This window comes from Myxine glutinosa, chromosome 5 (genome assembly GCF_964187855.1).
Source record: "Myxine glutinosa chromosome 5, kmMyxGlut1.1, whole genome shotgun sequence".
Lineage (NCBI taxonomy): Eukaryota > Metazoa > Chordata > Myxini > Myxiniformes > Myxinidae > Myxine > Myxine glutinosa.
This window is the reverse complement of record NC_136265.1, coordinates 84,807,816-84,826,354: the sequence shown is the minus strand read 5'-3', so window position 1 is coordinate 84,826,354 and position 18,539 is coordinate 84,807,816. Positions and strand designations below refer to the sequence as shown.

Sequence of the window (18,539 nt, the reverse complement as noted above, 5' to 3'; positions counted from 1 at the left end):
GCTCTTGGCGCTTCAGACGGAGAGAGGGCGCAAAAAGAGGACCGCCTTCACAGCTCGCTCGACAGCTCTGTGTGCATCGCCGTCGTCGGCTTGGCGCCATATTGAGAGCTCAGGCACGGGAAGCGTTGGACTTGGCCACCCTGTACTGCCGTCTTCATTCAACGATCTCATTGAGCAAGCTGAGTGCTGGCCGACTAAAAGAAACCATTTATTAGGTTTCCTCTACATGTAATGTAGAGGAATACCTATTGGTCAAGTTCACTATGTTAACAAATATAATTTCGTTCAAAATTTTGGGAGATTAGCAAACCTATACATTTTTGGAATCATCAGAGCATGGAGAATCCGAAAATCAATGTTGGCATTTGCACAGACACAGATTTTGGATTTTCAAAATGGCCACCATAAAATACATATTTTGCGCGATCTCGGCTTCTAGTCAACCTAGAAACTTAATTAAATATGCTAATCCTATGTTTTCTGGGTCAAGGAATCAAATAAAGGCCTCAAAATAGTGCTCAGGATTATAGAAAAGCAACACACAAAGGTAATTGAAAACCATTGTCTTTATATTTGTGATATAACTGTATTACATAATACATGATATTGCAAGAGCTTTGAAGTTATAGCTATGGGTTTATAAAGCAAGAAAGCAGCCTTGTTAGTATCAGATTGAACTATAAGTCCTATACACAGGATCTACGAGGTCTATACCGTTCAGGAATATGCTTTTACAGATCTTCATCACTGTCCTGAGTGTTATTTTCGCAAAGGTGTCTACGCAAATGCCAACATTAATTTTTGGATTCCTCATGCTGTGTATATTCCAAAAATGTATAGTTTTGCTAATCTCCAAAAATTTTGAACGAAAAAACATAGTGAACCTGACTATACTATTATTTCAAGAGTTTTTCTTATTCTTGTTCTTCCACCCTATTTTTCACGTCTGTAAACTTTAAAATCAAAGTTCTCAGCAACCATTCGTCCGATTGACACAAAATTTTTGCCAAGTGATTGGCCAGACATGCAGAATTTTTTTTTTACTGCTAATTAGGACGTCATAGGTCACGTGGTATGGGTGCCATCTTGGAAAATACCTTCAACTTTGGCCCTCTATATCTCCAAAATGGCTAAATGGGAAAAATTGAGTCATGGCTCATTCTAAAGAACTCTGCAATGGGACCAAAATGTGCTCATTTAGGATATTAAAAGTGATAATGTTATGAGGTTAGAATTCAACAAATAGATCCCTTGCTCCCACTAATATGATTTTTTTTTACCTAGCCATAGTTTACAAAAAATTTGGTTCAAAAAAATGTCGACGTCATACGTCACTTGGTTCGGCCACCATATTGTTTTTCGTGAAAAACACAAACCCATTTTTCTCCACATGAAAAACACAAACCCAACAACGGCTGAACAGATCGAGCCCAAACTTTGCATGCACAATCGCATGCCCCATGACAAACAAAAGGTTCGCACATGATGACGTCGTATGTCGCATCGTTTCGGAGTTATGACATTTAAGCATAAAATTTAAATCCTATCTCCTCCCTTATTTTTGAAGATATCGAGTGGAAGCTTTACACAAATGTTCCTCATGTGGCGACGTTAAAACGTTACTTGGGAGGTTTTGATAAGTCACATGGTTTGGCCACAATAAGTAATCGAACGAAAATCTTAAAAAGCTTATATGTCTTGAACCGCTGCATTGATTGACGTGAAACGTTAATGTAATGTCGCTCTCATCAACTGGAATAAGTTTTTAAAATATCAACAGGATTGGTTGTACGGTCTGGAAGCTAGAAGTCGTTATTGTTGAAAGAAGAAGAAATGCAACACTTTTCTTTCTCAGGCCATGTAACCGATTGGTTTCCTGCATCATAGCTTCACATACCCTTGGTGATTTTGATGGATAAGAACACGAGGAGAAGAATAGGGTAAGTTGGAAGTTTGTAGGATTTGTAGTTTTAAAGTTATCGTCGAATAAAGAAATTGCACCTTTGCCGAGAGCCGTGCCTTAATTTTCACTTGGCGCGATTCGTGCACGCTGGCCGTACGGGCTTGTTTCGGCTCTGATTTGAATTCGATTTTCAGATTCGATAGTCGCAAGAGTGTGTTAACACCCGGCTACCACAAACTCGGTGCAAATCGGATGAATTTTGACCGAGTTACCACAGGCGCGAGTGGGTCTTTGATTTAATTTTCACGTGGTGCGATTCATGCAGGCTGGCCATACGGGCTTGTTTCAGCTCGGATTTGAATTCGGTTTTCGGATTTGGTAGTGGCTTGGGGGTGTTAACCTGATCACCACAAACCCGGTGCAAATCGGATAAATTTTGACTGTGTTACCTCAGGTTGTGAGTGGTTATTTATTTAATTTTCACTTGGAGCGATTCGTGCAGGCTGGCCGTACGGGTTTGTTTCAACTCGGATTTGAATTCGGTTTTTGGATTTGGGAGTTGCAAGAGAGTGTTAACACCCAGCACCAAAAAAGCGGTGCAAATCGGATAACATTTGACTGAGTTACCTCAGGTGGCGTGTGGGTAATTATTTAATTTTTCACTTGGCGCAATTTGTGCAGGCTGGCCATATGTGCTTGTCTTAACTCGGATTTGAATTCTATTTTCACTTTTCATGGAATGTTGGGGGTTTTGCAGCCGCTGATGACTTTTAATTGGTCAAACAGCCACTGAAATACCCCGACAGTACTAAAACCATGCATGCTATGTGCTGTGAATAACGATGTGTGCAGGAAATGTCCACCAATGCGATATATATCGCTGCATGCTATTGTTGGTTGTTGGAATGTATAATGAGGTTGTGGCTGGCCTGCTAACGCGAGTGTGCTGATTATTACAGCAGGTAGGCTAAGGCAAGCTGTGTACCAAATGTCCTCACACCCTCATCTCAGCTACAATCTCATATCCATGGGTATTTTGTGAAGTCGCTTATATAGCTTTAGACTCAACGGTGACAAAATCCGGCAAAATCCGTTAACTTTTAATAAAGTTGGCTGGCTTTGCGTTTGTGGGGTCGGATAGTGCCTGGGGCCTAGGGTGAAAGCGGGGTTGTATCAAAGCAGGGTTGTATCAAAGCATGTCTGATGAAAGCATGTCTGATGAAAGCTGGGTTGTATCAAAGCGGGGTTGGATGAAAGCTTGTCCAATGAAAGCATGTCCAATGAAAGCGTGTCCAATGAAAGCGTGTCCAAAGAAAGCATGTCCAATGAAAGCGTGTTCAATGAAAGCGTGTTCAATGAAAGCGTGTCCAATGAAAGTGGGGTTGTATCAGAGTGGGGTTGTATGAAAGCGAGGTTGTAACAAAGCGGAGTTGTATCAAAGCATGTCCAATGAAAGCGGGGTTGTATCAAAGTGTGTCCAATGAAAGCAGGGTTGTAGCCAAGTGGAGTTGTATCAAAGTGTGTCTGATGAAAGTGGGGTTGTTTGAAAGCGTGTCCAATGAAAGCGGGGTTATATTAAAGCGGGGTTGTATCAAAGTGAGGTTGTTTCAAAGCGAGGTTATATCAAAGCGGGGTTGTATCAAAGTAAGGTTGTATCAAAGTGGGGTTGTATGAAAGCGAGGTTGTAACAAATCGGCGTTGTACCAAAGCGTGTCCAATGAAAGCAGGGTTGTATCAAAGCGGGGTGGTTGTATGAAAGTGGGGTTGTAGCAAAGTGTGTCTGATGAAAGCGGGGTTTATCAAAGCTGGGTTGCATCAAAGCGTGGTTGCATCAAAGCGTGGTTTCATCAAAGCGGGGTTTTTTTTTTTTTGTTTTTTTTTTTTTTCTATACTGAATCGAGGCTCGTGAAAGAGCTGACAACCGCGAGGGAAAGACAAAGACAGTACATGGGGACCGCGAGGGAAAGACAGTACATGGGGACCGCGAGGGAAAGACAAAAACAGCACATGGGGACCGCGAGGGAAAGACAAAGACAGCACATAGGGACCGCGAGGGAAAGACAAAGACAGTACATGGGGACCGCGAGGGAAAGACAAAGACAGTACATGGGGACCGCGAGGGAAAGACAGTACATGGGGACCGCGAGGGAAAGACAAAAACAGCACATGGGGACCGCGAGGGAAAGACAAAGGAAAAAAAAAAAAAAAAAATGAAAGCGTGTTCAATGAAATTGCATCAAAGCGGGGTTGCATCAAAGCGGGGTTGTAGCGGGGTTGCATCAAAGCGGGGTTGCATCAAAGCGGGGTTGTATCCAAGCTGGGTTGCATCAAAGCGGGGTTGCATCCAAGCGGGGTTGCATCCAAGCGGGGTTGCATCCAAGCGGGGTTGTATGAAAGTGGGGTTGTAGCAAAGTGTGTCTGATGAAAGCGGGGTTTATCAAAGCTGGGTTGCATCAAAGCGTGGTTGCATCAAAGCGTGGTTGCATCAAAGCGTGGTTTCATCAAAGCGGGGTTGCATCAAAGCGGGGTTGCATCAAAGCGGGGTTGCATCAAAGCGGGGTTGCATCAAAGCGGGGTTGCATCAAAGCAGGGTTGTATCTAAGTGGGTATAACAGTATCCGAAAGCCCGAGAATGATCGAGAGACATGCATGCAGTGAGCAGGCATGATGGAACTACTTTATTATACATACGTCACAGGAACATGTCATCAGTCCCTCATTTGCATATGTATGAGCTTTACTTCCACAACATCTCCCCCAACAAATAAGCCTGAAAGACTTCAAACCTCCAATTACTCATAATCAGAACAAAGCAAAACAAAATGTTTCATAAACGGTTATTTCTGAAGTATCAAATTAGAACACATATCAGAACAACAAAAACCGAACCAAACTTTAAAGCAAACTGAGCAACACCATCAGGGTGAGCATCAGTGAAACTGAGCAACACCCGACTTTAGTATGTGGTATAAATGATCGGCACTATTCTGGCCCAGAGCCTCTTTCTCGCTTTAATTAAAGATCAAGTCTTTCAACTGCCGAGTTTTATACTCGACATATTTCTCAGAGCCTTTGTAAGGGATTTCATTCGAATCTCAGGCTAATGGGGGGGTGGGGCAATATGACCCATTTGGCTCACTAGTGTCTGGCTGTCTGGTTATGAGAAGCTGTGGAAAAACATCCTTGTTTGACCTTGTGTTAACATTCCTTCCTCATGAGCCCCCTGCCGGCCATCCTTCTCCCAAGCAACAGTCTGTGAAATTGTGGAAATGTTTTGAGGTCCTTGATCTCTGAAGTATATAAAATGGAACACGGGTTGAAACGAACGAGATGTTGTTGGTTTCTGGCTGTATGAGAACCAAAATGTGCTACTAGCTTAAGCGCCCATATCTCCCATGCATGTTAATAATCTTATCTAGATCAATAAATCTCTTGTACACTTGGTCCGAGTCATTGAGAAGGTGCTTATTCCTGGGAGAAGGGATTAGGGAATCCACGACAACTTGGCAACGAGGGTGCGATTCACTCGGAGGAGCGAGAACCGGTGTCGCTGCTCCGTGACGGCAAGTCGTCTGGGCGCCGACTAGAAGGTGAGAATTTTCCCTGTAAATCATGTTACTTTCCGGCATCGAGTGAAAGATCCTGTCTTGGTGTGACCTCCGGCACGGATTTGAATGTAAAGTGAACCGAACGGACAAGGTGCGGAGATTTGTTGAGGATAAAATTGTGTACACGTGACTTTGGGCCCGAAGCAATTGTGAGCAATGGAAGGACCCTTACTCCCTATTCAAAAGCATTTGAAATATGTGACGCGAGATTGGATTTATGCGCAGGAGCGCAGGATTTATGCGCAGGAGCACAGAATTTATGCGCAGGAGCGCAGGATTTATGCGCAGCCGCTGACCAATGTCAAGCTAGGGTGGAACGCAAGGTCGAGGTAAAAGAAGAAATGTTACAGATGTTGATACAGGAGCGAATGGGGGGGAGGTTGGGCCCCCAAATATTGGCAAAGACAGCAGGAGGACTCAGATAGTGATGATACAGAGACCCTAGGGTGTCAGCCGGGGGGTATGGGCCAGGAATGGACAGGTGGGACAGGCGGTAGGTTGGCCCCACGTAATAAGGCCAGGAGAGGATACCCCGAGCTGCCCCTGCAGTGGGGGGCGCAGGTACCAGGGCAAGTGATGCCCTCCGTGCCACCTGTGCCATTCGGAGCATGCTTCCTGTGTGGACAGGTGGGACATTGGTAACGAAACTGCCCAAGGAGAAAACAGGGTGGCCAGAGGCAGAGGAGGGGAGGTATGCAGAAAAAGGGCATCTTGTGCCCCCCTGGTCCACAACAATGTTGACTGGAGCAGGGCGGCGTCTCCCTCCCCATCTGCTCCCTGCTGACAAAGGTCCCTTCAGATGAGCCGACCTATAATCTAAAGATCAATGGCAAGCCAATGCAATTTTTAGTAGATACCGGAGCGACGCGCTCGACCATCAGAGCAGATGCCCTACCTGGCGTGCCAAGATCAGGTAAGGAGATAAAAAAAATAATTGGGGTGTCCGGGCACAGCGAAAATGTTCCGTTATCTGAGGAACTAAAAATACAATGTGGGTCTTCAGAGGAGAGACACGCCTTCCTCTTGGCTGCAAATACTCCGGTAAATCTGTCAGGACTAGATTTGCTGTGCAAATTGGGCTGTGTAGTGCACTGTTCCCAAGATGGTGTGTATTGAGAGATGCCTTATGAGAATAGGTCATAGGTTTTATGCATGCTAATGCGGTCCGCCCCAGAGATATGGTGGTGGAGAATAATTTATCCTGATGTCAGAGAAATAATTGAACATGCAGTACAGCAGGTAATGGAGATTGACAGGATTCGAGAATGGATGGAAAAACAGCAAATTGATCTTGCGCAAATATCTGATCCATTGCATTGCACAGCATGTTATGACTCGGATGGAACGAACGAGGACTATGCAGGCAAAATGGAGGGAGAGTTAGGGTGTCAGTCCAATTTGACCCTGGAAAACGTGTGGATTGGACAAGAAGGGATTGGGGTCGAGGTGGAGCTTACATCATCGCAATTGGAATTAACACAACTTCGAAATCATTCGGTGCCACATGTTTCAATAATAAATGTGATGGGCCATCGACCGGAACAGGATAGGGCCGATGATCCCTAGATTAAAACAAGATTGGACAGGTGAAACCACATTTGCCGATTGGGGAACTCTCACTAAGTTGGTAAACCAGCAAGGGTATTGCTGGGCGGGAAAATGGCCGAGAATAATGGGAGTGTTTGAGCAGGTCACGTTGCAGTCCTTTGAGAAAAAGGTACCGCAAGACTCCACAGATGGAAAATGGGAGCGGTTGAAACAGGTGCATTCGCGACTGTGGAGAACGCATGATAATGACGTCGGGAGAATCCACCAAGCTGCGCCCGTTCGAGTCACCATTGGTAGGGCTGGACCCTACCCTAAGGTACGCCAATACCCCCATGAGACCAAAGGCCTCAAAGGGTATTGCCCCGTTAATTGCCGACTTACTGAAGTCGCTTGTGGCGTTTTGTTCAAGATCTTAGAGCAGTGAATAAATTCAATGAAGGAATCGCCGCTATAGTCCCAAAACCAGCCACTATTCTTACTACAGTGCCTTTGGAGGCAGAATGGTTTTCAGTGATCGATCTGTGTGCCGCTTTCTTTAGTGTCCCGGTCCATCCAGACTCTCAATTTTTGTTTGCATTCACGTGTGAGGGTCAATAATATACGTGGACCGCCTTGCCCCAAGGATTTGCGACAGTCCAACATTGTTTTCCCGGGCGTTGCAGCAAGACTTGGCGGATGTGGTACTGCCGGCACACTCGACGTTAATTCAGTACATCGACGACTTGTTGATCTGCTCAACCACCAAGGAGGGATGTTTGACAGACACAATCGCCTTATTAATGGCGCTTGGGGAGAAGGGCCACAAAGTTAAGATGGATAAATTACAGTTCTGTGAGCCCAGTGTAATTTATCTGGGCCACACTTTGAGAAAAAGAGAGAGGGAACTCACCAAAGAACACACCAAAGTGATTCAGGACATCCCGAAACCGCGGACGAAGTGTCAGATGCGTCAGTTTCTTGGGACAGTGGGATATTTCCGGGAATGGATAGCCGACTTTGCACCTGTCTTGCGATTCTTGCAAGATGCGGTGCTTAAGGACGCACCAGTACAGGTGGGGTGGAGTGAAAAACAATTACATAGTTTTGAGTACCTCAAAAAGGCTTTGGCAAATGCTGCAGCGTTGGGCCTACCGGACTTCTTTTTTTTTTTTCTTTTTTTTTTTTTGTATACAAGATCGAGGCTCGTGAAAGAGCTAACATTAATCACACAAAAAGTCAAACCGACACATAAAACACAAAATAAGGGGAGCGGTAGACAAGTTGGGGAGAGAGGGGAAGGACACAAACACAACATTTGAGAGCAGGGACATCGAGAGAACTGTGGGAGGGAGAGGGCTTGGGGGGAGGTGGGAGAGGTATAAAACATATGGACACTGCAAGGACTTCCAGGAAAGAAGTTGGAATTTCAAAAAAGTGTATCTGGGGTGAATTAGCGGGGGTAGAAAAGATCAAGGTTTTGGATGGGGGAAGATAAGAGATGGTGGTGAACAGCTGTTTTAAAGACCTGGAGGGAGGAGTGGGATTGAAGGGAGTGGGGGAGTTTGTTCCAGAGGCGGGAGAAAAGGGGAATGAAAGAGTGAAGGTGAGCATAGAGCCTAGATTTTGGCAGTTTAACCATAAGAGGGTTGCTGGCAGATCTAGTGCGACCCGTAGGAATATTTGGGGGACAGAGCACAGAGAGAGCTGGGGGAGCAAGGCCGGAGAGGAGTCGGTAGAAGACAGAAAGACCACCAACCTGCCTGCGGTGAGTGAGTGAAAGGCCCTCGGAGTTAGCTTCATCACAGGAGATTCCTCATGGGGAGGGTTGTGCCAGGATTCCTCATGGGGAGGGTTGTGCCAGGCAGCCGGGGAGTTGCGCTGGCAGGATTTTGGATGTGGGGTCCGACCACAAGTGCTGTGGCATGACCCGGGCCTCATGGGGTGTCTGGTGGAGTGTGGCATCCCTGATCCATCGGGGTGCCGCCTGAGAGAGTGTCTTGGGCCGGCAGGGTCACCGGACCCTGGAGGAGGTTGAGACCTCCGGGGGAGTCCGAGGTGGTTCCTCACTGGCACCCACCATGGTGCACCATGAGGACCACTAGGTGGAGGTATTATGGGTCACGCTTTGGTGGCGGCACCACGGAGGGCCAATAAAGGCCTGATGTGGTGACCGCCCAAGCATGCGGCCTGGCAGCCTCTCCCTGAGACTCTGGGGCAGCCATCATGTGATGACCTACCATGCTGTGCTGGTCAATGGACGCGGGTCGGACCGCATGGGCTGGGTGGGTATGAGTAAAGCCCACTGGACAACCATTGGAGCATCTGTGGAACATGATGGTGTGATTGGGAAATGCCTGGTGAGAGTCGCATGATCTTCCACAGATGGTCCGTCATGATTTATCGGCTCTCGGTTTTGGAAGAGAGCCCTGGGTTTGATAGGAATGGGAGATATGAGGTTGACTGTTGCAGGCACCCTGATTGAGCGTGCACCCCAGTGGAATTGTATTTGTGTTAAATTTACCTTTCCCCATTGTCACGATTCACCATGCTTTGTGTTTGGGAGTATGCAGGTGAGTTGGCGAATTGGTATGGGTAACGGGCAAGAGTGGCCATGAGAGCCAAGCATGTGGATTGAGTGGAAAGGGTTAAAAAATTAAGTGTGTGGTTGATAAAGAATTGTGGTTTGTGAGTGTGCAAATGATTGGTGTGTAAATGAGCAACATGTATACAGGCCATGGCAGTGTAGGAACACAATCACCATCGTTGCATTACAGCGGTTGAGAATTGAATGGCAGTGGGAGAGGAAATGACTTTGTGGGTGGAGAAGGTGTGTGTGTCCGCATGAATGGATCAATCTCAGGAGGAACGGGGTGACTGTGGCTCCCCTGAGGTAATTTGTCCCTGGCAGCCGGTGGTGTCTGGAAATGGGGTCGAGTTGAAGGGGTGTCTGGTTTGGCAACCAGAGGGTATCGAGACCCCTGGCGACCCGGAAGAGGCCATGGGAGCCTGAGGCCAAGGGAGCCTGGATGGTGCGGAGACTCTCCCTGGCGGGACATACAGCAAAGGAGCTGTTTAGCTGTCAGTAACCGAATAGTTGAAAAGGGCGGGGGCGAATAAGTCATAAAGTAGAGTGACTTGTTTTGGACTGCGGGCACCACAGCCTGAAGCACCCCCACTATCTTGGTTGTACAGGTACCTCCCCGCTGCCTAATTGAGGATCACACGGTGTGTAATAAGAGTTAAGCCATGGTCTTGCAGGGAATATGAGGATTATTGTAATAATTGTGTGGTGATTGTTGTTGAATATGGGTGAATGAGGGAATGTTCCACTCGGTCCCATGCAACTTGAAATGTGCTATGGATAGGTAGACTCAGAATTGGGTATTTGGGCTCAGCTGACAGCTGGAGGAGATGACATCCAATGGGGCACGTGGTCAATCGTGGTAATTGTAAATTGAATAACTTCATTGTCTGCTAAGGTAGGCCTGCATGTTTTTGACCATTTTTCTACCCGCCCCAGGTGTTAGGAGCGAGGAACCAAGTATTGTACATCTTCGACTTGTTGGTTTAAGGGGTGCAGAACGTTAAGGAGAACCGGTAAGTTAGCTACGGCTCACTTCCCACAGCCCCTCCTAATTTATTTAATGGGCTAATTAAGGGGGTGAGGGGGAGGCTGTATTACGTTTGTGGGGGAAGATGATGAGATACCATAGTGGAGGTAGGATTGTGTAGTATTAGCATGGATCGTGGATGCATAGGAGACATCTCGATGTATTAAGTAAGGAAACTGGAGCTTAAGATTGTTTATGTGTCTTCACACGGGTGGTGGAGCTATGTTAATTAGGTAAGAATTAAAATTAATTTTCCTCCAGTTTGTGATTGCCTCCTGTGGCTTTTCCCGAAGTTTTTTTACAACTACAACAAGAAAGAACAATCAAAGATTGCAGACGCTCGCCAGGACGTATTTTCAGTGTTATTTAATGCTTTTGTGTTAAAACAAATATGGCAGCCGAACCACATGACCAATGACGTCATCGTTTCTTTTTTTTTCTCCACCAATTTATCCCGAGATGATGCTCAAAAAATTTCATCTTGATCGGATAATGGAGGCACCTATGACATCATCATTAACATATGTTATTCCCCATGGAGAGCTTTTTACAATGAGCCATGTCTCAATTTTTTCTATGCAGTGCTTTCAGAGATATAGAGGTGCAAAGTTTTTTGTTTTTTCCAAGATGGCGGTAATACCACGTGACCTATGACGTCATTATTTTTTATTTTTTTTTAACTCTAAAGGTGGAGTTGCACCTATGGTGAAAATTTCCTGCAATCGGACCAACGGTTGCAGAGAAAATCATATTTATTCTGTGCGGACAAACAAACAGACAAATGAAAAATCAGTCAGAGACCGAGGACTTGCCGGAATGTACTTTTTTTTAATCGGCCATTTTGGATCAAAATAATAATACATAAGGACCTGGGTTGAATTCCTGCTTGAGAGAATGCCAACCCACTCCCCGCCATCATGGTCGTCTCTCCAATTCACAATCCCACGAGATATGCGGAAAGGACAACCCAAAAGCAATTATCTTCTTTTTGATTTGTATATAAACATCATTAAAAGTAAATCATGACCTCTGCCAAAGTTCAAACGACGTGGGTTTAATCTCTATGTGAGAGAATTCCACATAGCTATTTGGGCGGTGTATACACTAACAGAGCTGTCTCCATCGATCTTGCCAAGGCCGTAACACCTATCGGCTCAAAATCCTTTTAACTGTTGACTTGGTAGTTTTTACAATGAAGGAAACACGTATCGGGAGTACATACGACATAGCGATTGTGAATGTGACAGCTCTGAGGCGTGTTTCGCTTCGCATCGCAGTGACGGCGAGCACCAACATGGCAGCTGTAAGATTAAAATCTGGCTTCAAGCCCCCTCACCACCCAAAATCTATTCCGGCAAATATATTCCGGCAAGTAACAAACGGACAAACAGACAGAGGTGAAAACATAACCTCCATCCACCTTTGGTGGCGGAGGTAACAAAATCAGGATAATGGTCCCAATGAAAATCCGCCTCATCGCGGCTTCATTTAAACTATCAAATCCTTCTGCTGTATCACTCCGCCTCGCCCCGGCTTTACGCTGCGGTCACGATTTTCACGTTTTGGGTGACCTTGAGCTTGACCTTGGGCCTAGAGAGTTAAAAATTGGGCACAGTCTATTCCAGGGCAAGGCAAATATGTGTGTAAAGTATGGCGATGCTATGTGCAACGATGTAGACGTAGTACTGTGCACAAACAGACAGACAGACAAACAGACAAACCAACCAACCAACATACTTGCCGGAATCTATTCCAGCGAGTAACAAACGGACTCAAATGCAATACCCTCTCCTCTGGCGAGGGTAACAAGGCTGGCCATAAAACCCTCGTTACAACAACAACCTCCCTTTAACCAACAATAACCGACATAACTGCCAACAGAACTACAGAACATTCCTGGTCGGGCTAAACCCCGCCTCCCAGGGATCGTAACCAACAGGCCGCGCCCCAAGCTTCGTCATTGGTCAAGCAAGACCATGGGGTGTTTCAAGAGAGCTCAGCGATTGGGCAGAGTGGCGTCAGAGCTAGAAGGTTCGAGAGCAGGAAGAAGAAGAAGACTCTCTCTCTCTCAATCTGGCTTTTGTCCCTGGCGGTCGCTTTTTGGTCTCGTGCGCGCCTATGAGGAGAATTTCCGGAGCTTTTGTAGACCTTTTGCGATCATGAAGAGGAGCAATAAGGCGGTGGTTTGCGGGGCTCTTCGTGCTTCGGACAGAGAGAGGGAGCAAAAAGAGGGCAGTCTTCACAGCTCACTCGATGGCTCTGTGAGTATCGCAGTTGGCGGCTTGGCGCCACATTGGGCTCAGGCGTGGGAAGCGTTGGACTTGGCCACCCTGTACTGCCGACTTCATTCAATGACCTCGTTGAGCAAGCTGAGTGCCGGCCGACTAAAATAAACCATTTATTTTATTTTATCTTTCCCCTTGTGTGTTTTTGTGTCTGCATGGAGGGTCCCTCAAAGTAGCGAAATAGCAGTCCCTCCCGTGCGTGCCATGAAGACAACCGCCATTATTCGGCCGTTTGCCTTGGAAAGTAAAGACCGTCCGGCTATCTGTCCAAGGCTGGTGTTCATCGGCCACGGACGCGACAATATTATTTAACTCCTCTCTGCACATGTGCAATTGGATTATTTAAAACTCGAAGTATGTTAAAATGAAAGACCTGCCTTCCTATTCATGTTCAAAATTCCTATTAATGTTCAAAATTCCTATTAATGTTAAAAATATAACATTACATTGAAATAAGTTGTTCCTCAATCATAAACCGATGATCATAAGATGAACAGACGGACACAAACCAATTGCTTAACACCGATTTTAGCTTCACGTGCGCGGGGTAATAACTTGAAAGAGAAATCACATTGCAGACCATTACCAGGACTTATTTTATTGTATTTTGTGTGGCAAATAAATGGAAGGATTTACGAAATGAAAGTTCATCGATTACAAAAGAAAGCTCTACTTGGTCTAAAGGGTAAAGGTCTGATGTAATGGTCAAAATGTGTAAAGGCCAAAAAGTCTGAAAAGGTCTAAAGAGGTTTAAAGTGTATAAAGGGTTTTAAAGGTCTATGGGGTCTCAAGGGTGTAATTTAAAGTCTAAAGGGTCTCGATTGTCTAAAAATAAAATTTTTAAAAACCGTTTAGAGGCCATTTTTCCCCGCAAAGCGGGGGTTGGCCTTTTCGGGGACCGTGGTTGTTGTTGTTTTTTTGGTCCCCTTTTTGAAGCAATGTTTTACGGCCGGATGCCCTTCCTGCCGCCAACCCTGTTTGTCGCCTTTTTACGATAAACAGGGAATTACCAGTGTACTGGTACTCAATTCGCCGACCTCGGAAGGATGACAGGCTGAGTCAACCCCCCTGGCGTTAATTCAGCGATCGACCGGGATTCGAACCCAGGATCCTTGGATCCTAAGCTGGCACCCTAGCCGCTAGCCCAACACCAGGGATTGTCTGAAGGGGTCTGAAGGGTTTTAAAACTTCTAAAAAGGGTTGAAAGGTCAAAGGGGTCTTAAGTGTCAAAAGGGTATTAAAAGGTCTGAAAAAGACTATTAATTGACTGGATTAAAAAAGATCCTTCAGACCTCATTAGACTGTCAAGACCCTTTGCTATGAGTCTAACTTTTTAAATACTTGAGATGAACCATTCGAATACACCAGGCATGCCAAGTCACAGAGAATGTTTCTTATAACTCAGCGTGCCTTCACTGAGACTAAACATCATTACAACACGTCACATTTCGTGGTTTCATAGTTTTCTACAGTAGTACTATTGCTTTCATGGTTTTGTACAGTAATACTATTGATTTCATGATCCACTCACTATCCTGTGTGGTCCCATATATGTAATAATATGTAATGTTACGTGGCATATCGGCCAGGTGAGGCCGTGGCATATCGGCCAGGTGAGGTATTATGGCACAAACAGATTATTTTATTCTTTGGACCACAGTTTGTATTACATTAATTAGCAACGGTACCTGCCCTATGGGCGGGGCTTCAGTTGGGAGGCCCAAATAAAAAGGCAAAATATCAGAAATTGAAGGCTGTTTTTTTTATTTTAAACGATTTATATAAATATCCATTAAATCATATCACACGCAAATCATCAAAATATCAACAGTATTTGTAGAATTTCAATAAAAGCCACATCACTGTTCATGTTGGTAAATATTATTCCATTGTGTTTGGAAAAATTTGAAAATTGGAAAAATTGGAAATTGGAAAAATTGGGAAAAACAATATAGCCTATTTTACTCCACGGGGTCCCAGGATTACCCACCCAAAATTTTGTTGCGATCGGTTCAGCCGTTTTTGCGGTACCTGGGAACAGACGGACAGACAGACAGACAGACAGACATTTGTTGAATTATAGTAAGATAACAGAAGAGATTGCCCATTAGAAGACCGTATTATCAGTTTATCATCAAGTTCTCCGACCCAGTTGAGCTGATCTCTTAGCCATTCTAATGAGCCTTCTTGGCCTATCCCCACTCTATCCAATTATTTTTTGTACCTCCCTACATTCTCAGGATGCACTGCTTTTTGTAAAACATTTGGTGGATGGTAAGGAGTTTTCTTGTTTTGATGTCTAACTTATTGATTTCTGATTGGGGCCAGTTTGTGACCTGACCCTGGTGGACGACGTGACGTCGAAGAGTGCCGTTGTGGTTTACTCTCCGTAACCTTATTTTTCCACGAGCCAAGATTATACATAAACATGTAAAATAAATCAATAACAACTATGCAAGTTCATCATCAAACTGTTCGAATCAAAATGTATTGACATTGACAGAAACCTTCATGGGGATGGTTCTTGAGGAAAGAAGCTTCAGCATCATTGGCTTTGGGTCGATTGAGGTGAACATCAATGTCGTGCTCAGTTTTCACTTCCTCTTTCACAAATAAATCTGGAAAAGCAACTTTTATTGAATGCAGGCATCGTGTGTCACGTGCAGAGCCGTTTTCATACTCTTAAAATAAATAAATAAATATTGCATTAAAATCATTGATGTGAGGTCTTTCTTGAAGAGAGAAAATAAAACATTTCCACACGGGAATAGTGTAGTATCTAAACATTACAATATCAAAGCATTACGTTGTGTACAAACTGCCTCGATGTTCCGAGATGCTTCCTACGGGACCACAACTTCAATGGAACTTTCAACATCAACCAAAATCACAACCAACAAAATAGAGAAGCTAAGAAAAATGTAAAGAAGGCGAAATAGAGAAGGTTTTCTCCATCAAAATGATTTTAGGTTGTCAAAATACATACAATTGCGATCGAACATGTAACTAGTTGATTTATCGTCTCAAAATAATCCTCACGTAAAACCAAATGGCAGAGTGTGGCGGATTATCAGATTGACAAATGCAGAGAGAGAATGGAATGAATAGGCCAAAGCCATGACATGTGAACATATGATAAGGAAAGTGTAAAAGATAAAAAGAGTCAGAAAGTGGAGAAAAGCTCAGGAGTGGTTTGGAAAAATCATGTAATGATGATAAATTGTGTTGAAGGACTGGACTGGCAAGATACCTTCGAACTATGCACACATGTCCTTGAGCTTCTTTTTCGTGTTTCTCAACTAAATCATTTGATTCCCTCTTCCTCTTGTGGAATTATAAAGGACATGTATAGGCGAGTTATTGCCAACAGTTAAAATTGTATTAAAGACAGAATGTGCTTTCAAAGTGTGCAGTCTGAGCAAAGCAGTGAATATAGAACCAAGACGACAATCGGCTATCTGTAAAATAACCTTTGCCCTTCAGTGGAGAGGCCCAAGGGCAGAGTGTTGACTCAGCCCGGGTTTGAATGCATTCGTCAATTAGTGAGATTTAACAGGTCAAAGAAGATTGACCTGTAGCGGCTCGAACAATGGTTTCTTCTCCGGCTGTATGTGATAGTTATCTATGGTAAACTTCTTAGTCGCTTCATGATGGAACCCAGATGGGCTCTGGCACCAAGAAGATTGACCTGGCCAAGCTTTGTGGTGACCCCGAAATACCAACTGAACAAGATCAAAGCAGCCGGGACTTATTTAAACGGAACACGCCGAGGCTTCGAGAGAGAATTCTTTCCACGGAACGACGCGTCGTATTCTGTCTGTATTTTGTGTAAAGTCCTCTCCACAATATCTGAATAAATCTCGGTTTGAACTGAGCGAGTCTGAGTCCCGTTGAGTCTGAGCCTCGCTAAGAAAAGTGTCTGAAAAGAAGCCACAACACTGTCAAGGCTGGATTGCCCCATGGCAGTGTGCTGGGCCCAGTTCTATTCTTCATCAACAATCTTTCTGACTGTTTGGAAAATCCTCTTCATCTCTTTGTTGATGACTCCACCCTCTGCTGTGACATGCATCATTCTTCAGAAGCAGGCAGCAAACACTTGGAATATGTCTTTCCTGACAAATCACGCGCTCTCACCCGCTCTGTCCGAAAGGACCATCTGGCAAACCCTTCCATCTCCTTTCTCAACAATCCTCAAAAAGAAGTTCAGTTACTGAAACTTTTGGGTTGCAGTATCAGCTAGGATCTTTCTTGGGGAACCACATTTCTGAGTGGCCCTCCAAACCCAATTGGCCATCCTCCATTGTGTAAAGTCCTTCCTCAACACATCTGAAGTTTTACCACCAACAAGGCCTTCATCGACAGCTTTATGGAGTGCTGCTCTCCCCTATATGGGCTGGCACCTCTGCCTTGCACCTTGCTCAGCTGGACACTGTGAAAACAAAGCCTCAATATAGTAGAAATCTCCTGTGATAAAACGGAGTCTATGGGAACAACTTCCACATTCCCCTCAATCTCATTCTTCCCTCCAAGTCCTCATCACAATCTCAGATCATCCTCCATCCAACCATGATCTTTTCCACCCCAAATGACCCAATTCCAAAGCATTCCCTTTTGCCAGGTCATTGTGATATTCCCCTCTCACCTCTTTTCACCTCAATCTTTTTCTCACCTCAATCTCTTTCTCACCTCTTTTCTTTTTGTCTTTCTTTTTCACCTCACCTCTTTTTGTTTGTTTGTTGGTTGATTTGTTACTTTTGTGTTTCATCCCGACTTTCCCCTTCCTCTTCTTCCTGTGTTTCCTCCGACTTGTGTGCAGCTTGTTCACCCCCATGTGTCCTTCACTACCCCCCCTTCATCTCACTCTCATCTATGCTTTCCATTTTATTCCCTTCCATTCTGCTCTTGGTCTTCCACCAGCCTCTATCAAGTACACAAACAATAGATATAAAAAGACTCGGCACTAAACAAACATAGATCTCATCAGAAGTGATGTCACACACCTCACCATTCAGCTGGTCGCTTTGCTCCTCCTGCAGACCAACGGAGTTCACATCCTCTATTTTTATCTGCAGAATCTCAGGAAATCCTTCCAGCTCCTCAATCTTCATTCCACACACCAGCACTGTCGGCTGTTCCGGTTCCGGCTGCACATCACAGGAATCCTTCTCACAGCCAACTTGAGCGTACATGGTGGGTGAACCTTCAGAGAGGAGGGAAACATACCACTCTTCCTGATGTTTGCTCCACCCTAAGGACTTTAATCCAACACAGTACCTACATGTGAAGTACCTCTGTACTTGAAACGTTAAATCTCTTCTTAAATTAGTTATAATACATTAAACTTTCACCACACACCATGTGACCCCCACCCCAAAAATAAATTGTACATGTTGCATGTTCTTAAGACAATACAGTAATTGTATTACATGATGATGTAAATGCTGATTTGGCCACATATAAAACATACAAAAGTGTTTTATGTTGACATAAAATCTGGGCCTGTTCAGCAATTTTATGATGGACATTCAATGGTGAGAAGGCCTTACACACAAGCACAGGGGATGTGTATGAAGGAGTATTTGTGCTCAGATGTAATCCATGCCAC

At 44.7% G+C, this 18,539-nt stretch overlaps 1 protein-coding gene across 1 annotated transcript in view; it reads right to left on the bottom strand.

The window, feature by feature from the left end:
• The window catches only part of LOC137427397 (uncharacterized), a 40,786-nt gene that overhangs the window by 5,305 nt on the left and 16,942 nt on the right, over positions 1-18,539 (bottom strand). The window contains exons 2-3 of the mRNA XM_078778313.1: positions 17,940-18,134; positions 15,442-15,552 (exon numbers count right to left, since the gene is read on the bottom strand). Of these exons, the coding sequence (XP_078634439.1) occupies positions 15,442-15,552; positions 17,940-18,123 (295 nt within the window). The 5' untranslated portion in view covers positions 18,124-18,134. The remainder of the gene's footprint in view (positions 1-15,441; positions 15,553-17,939; positions 18,135-18,539) is intronic.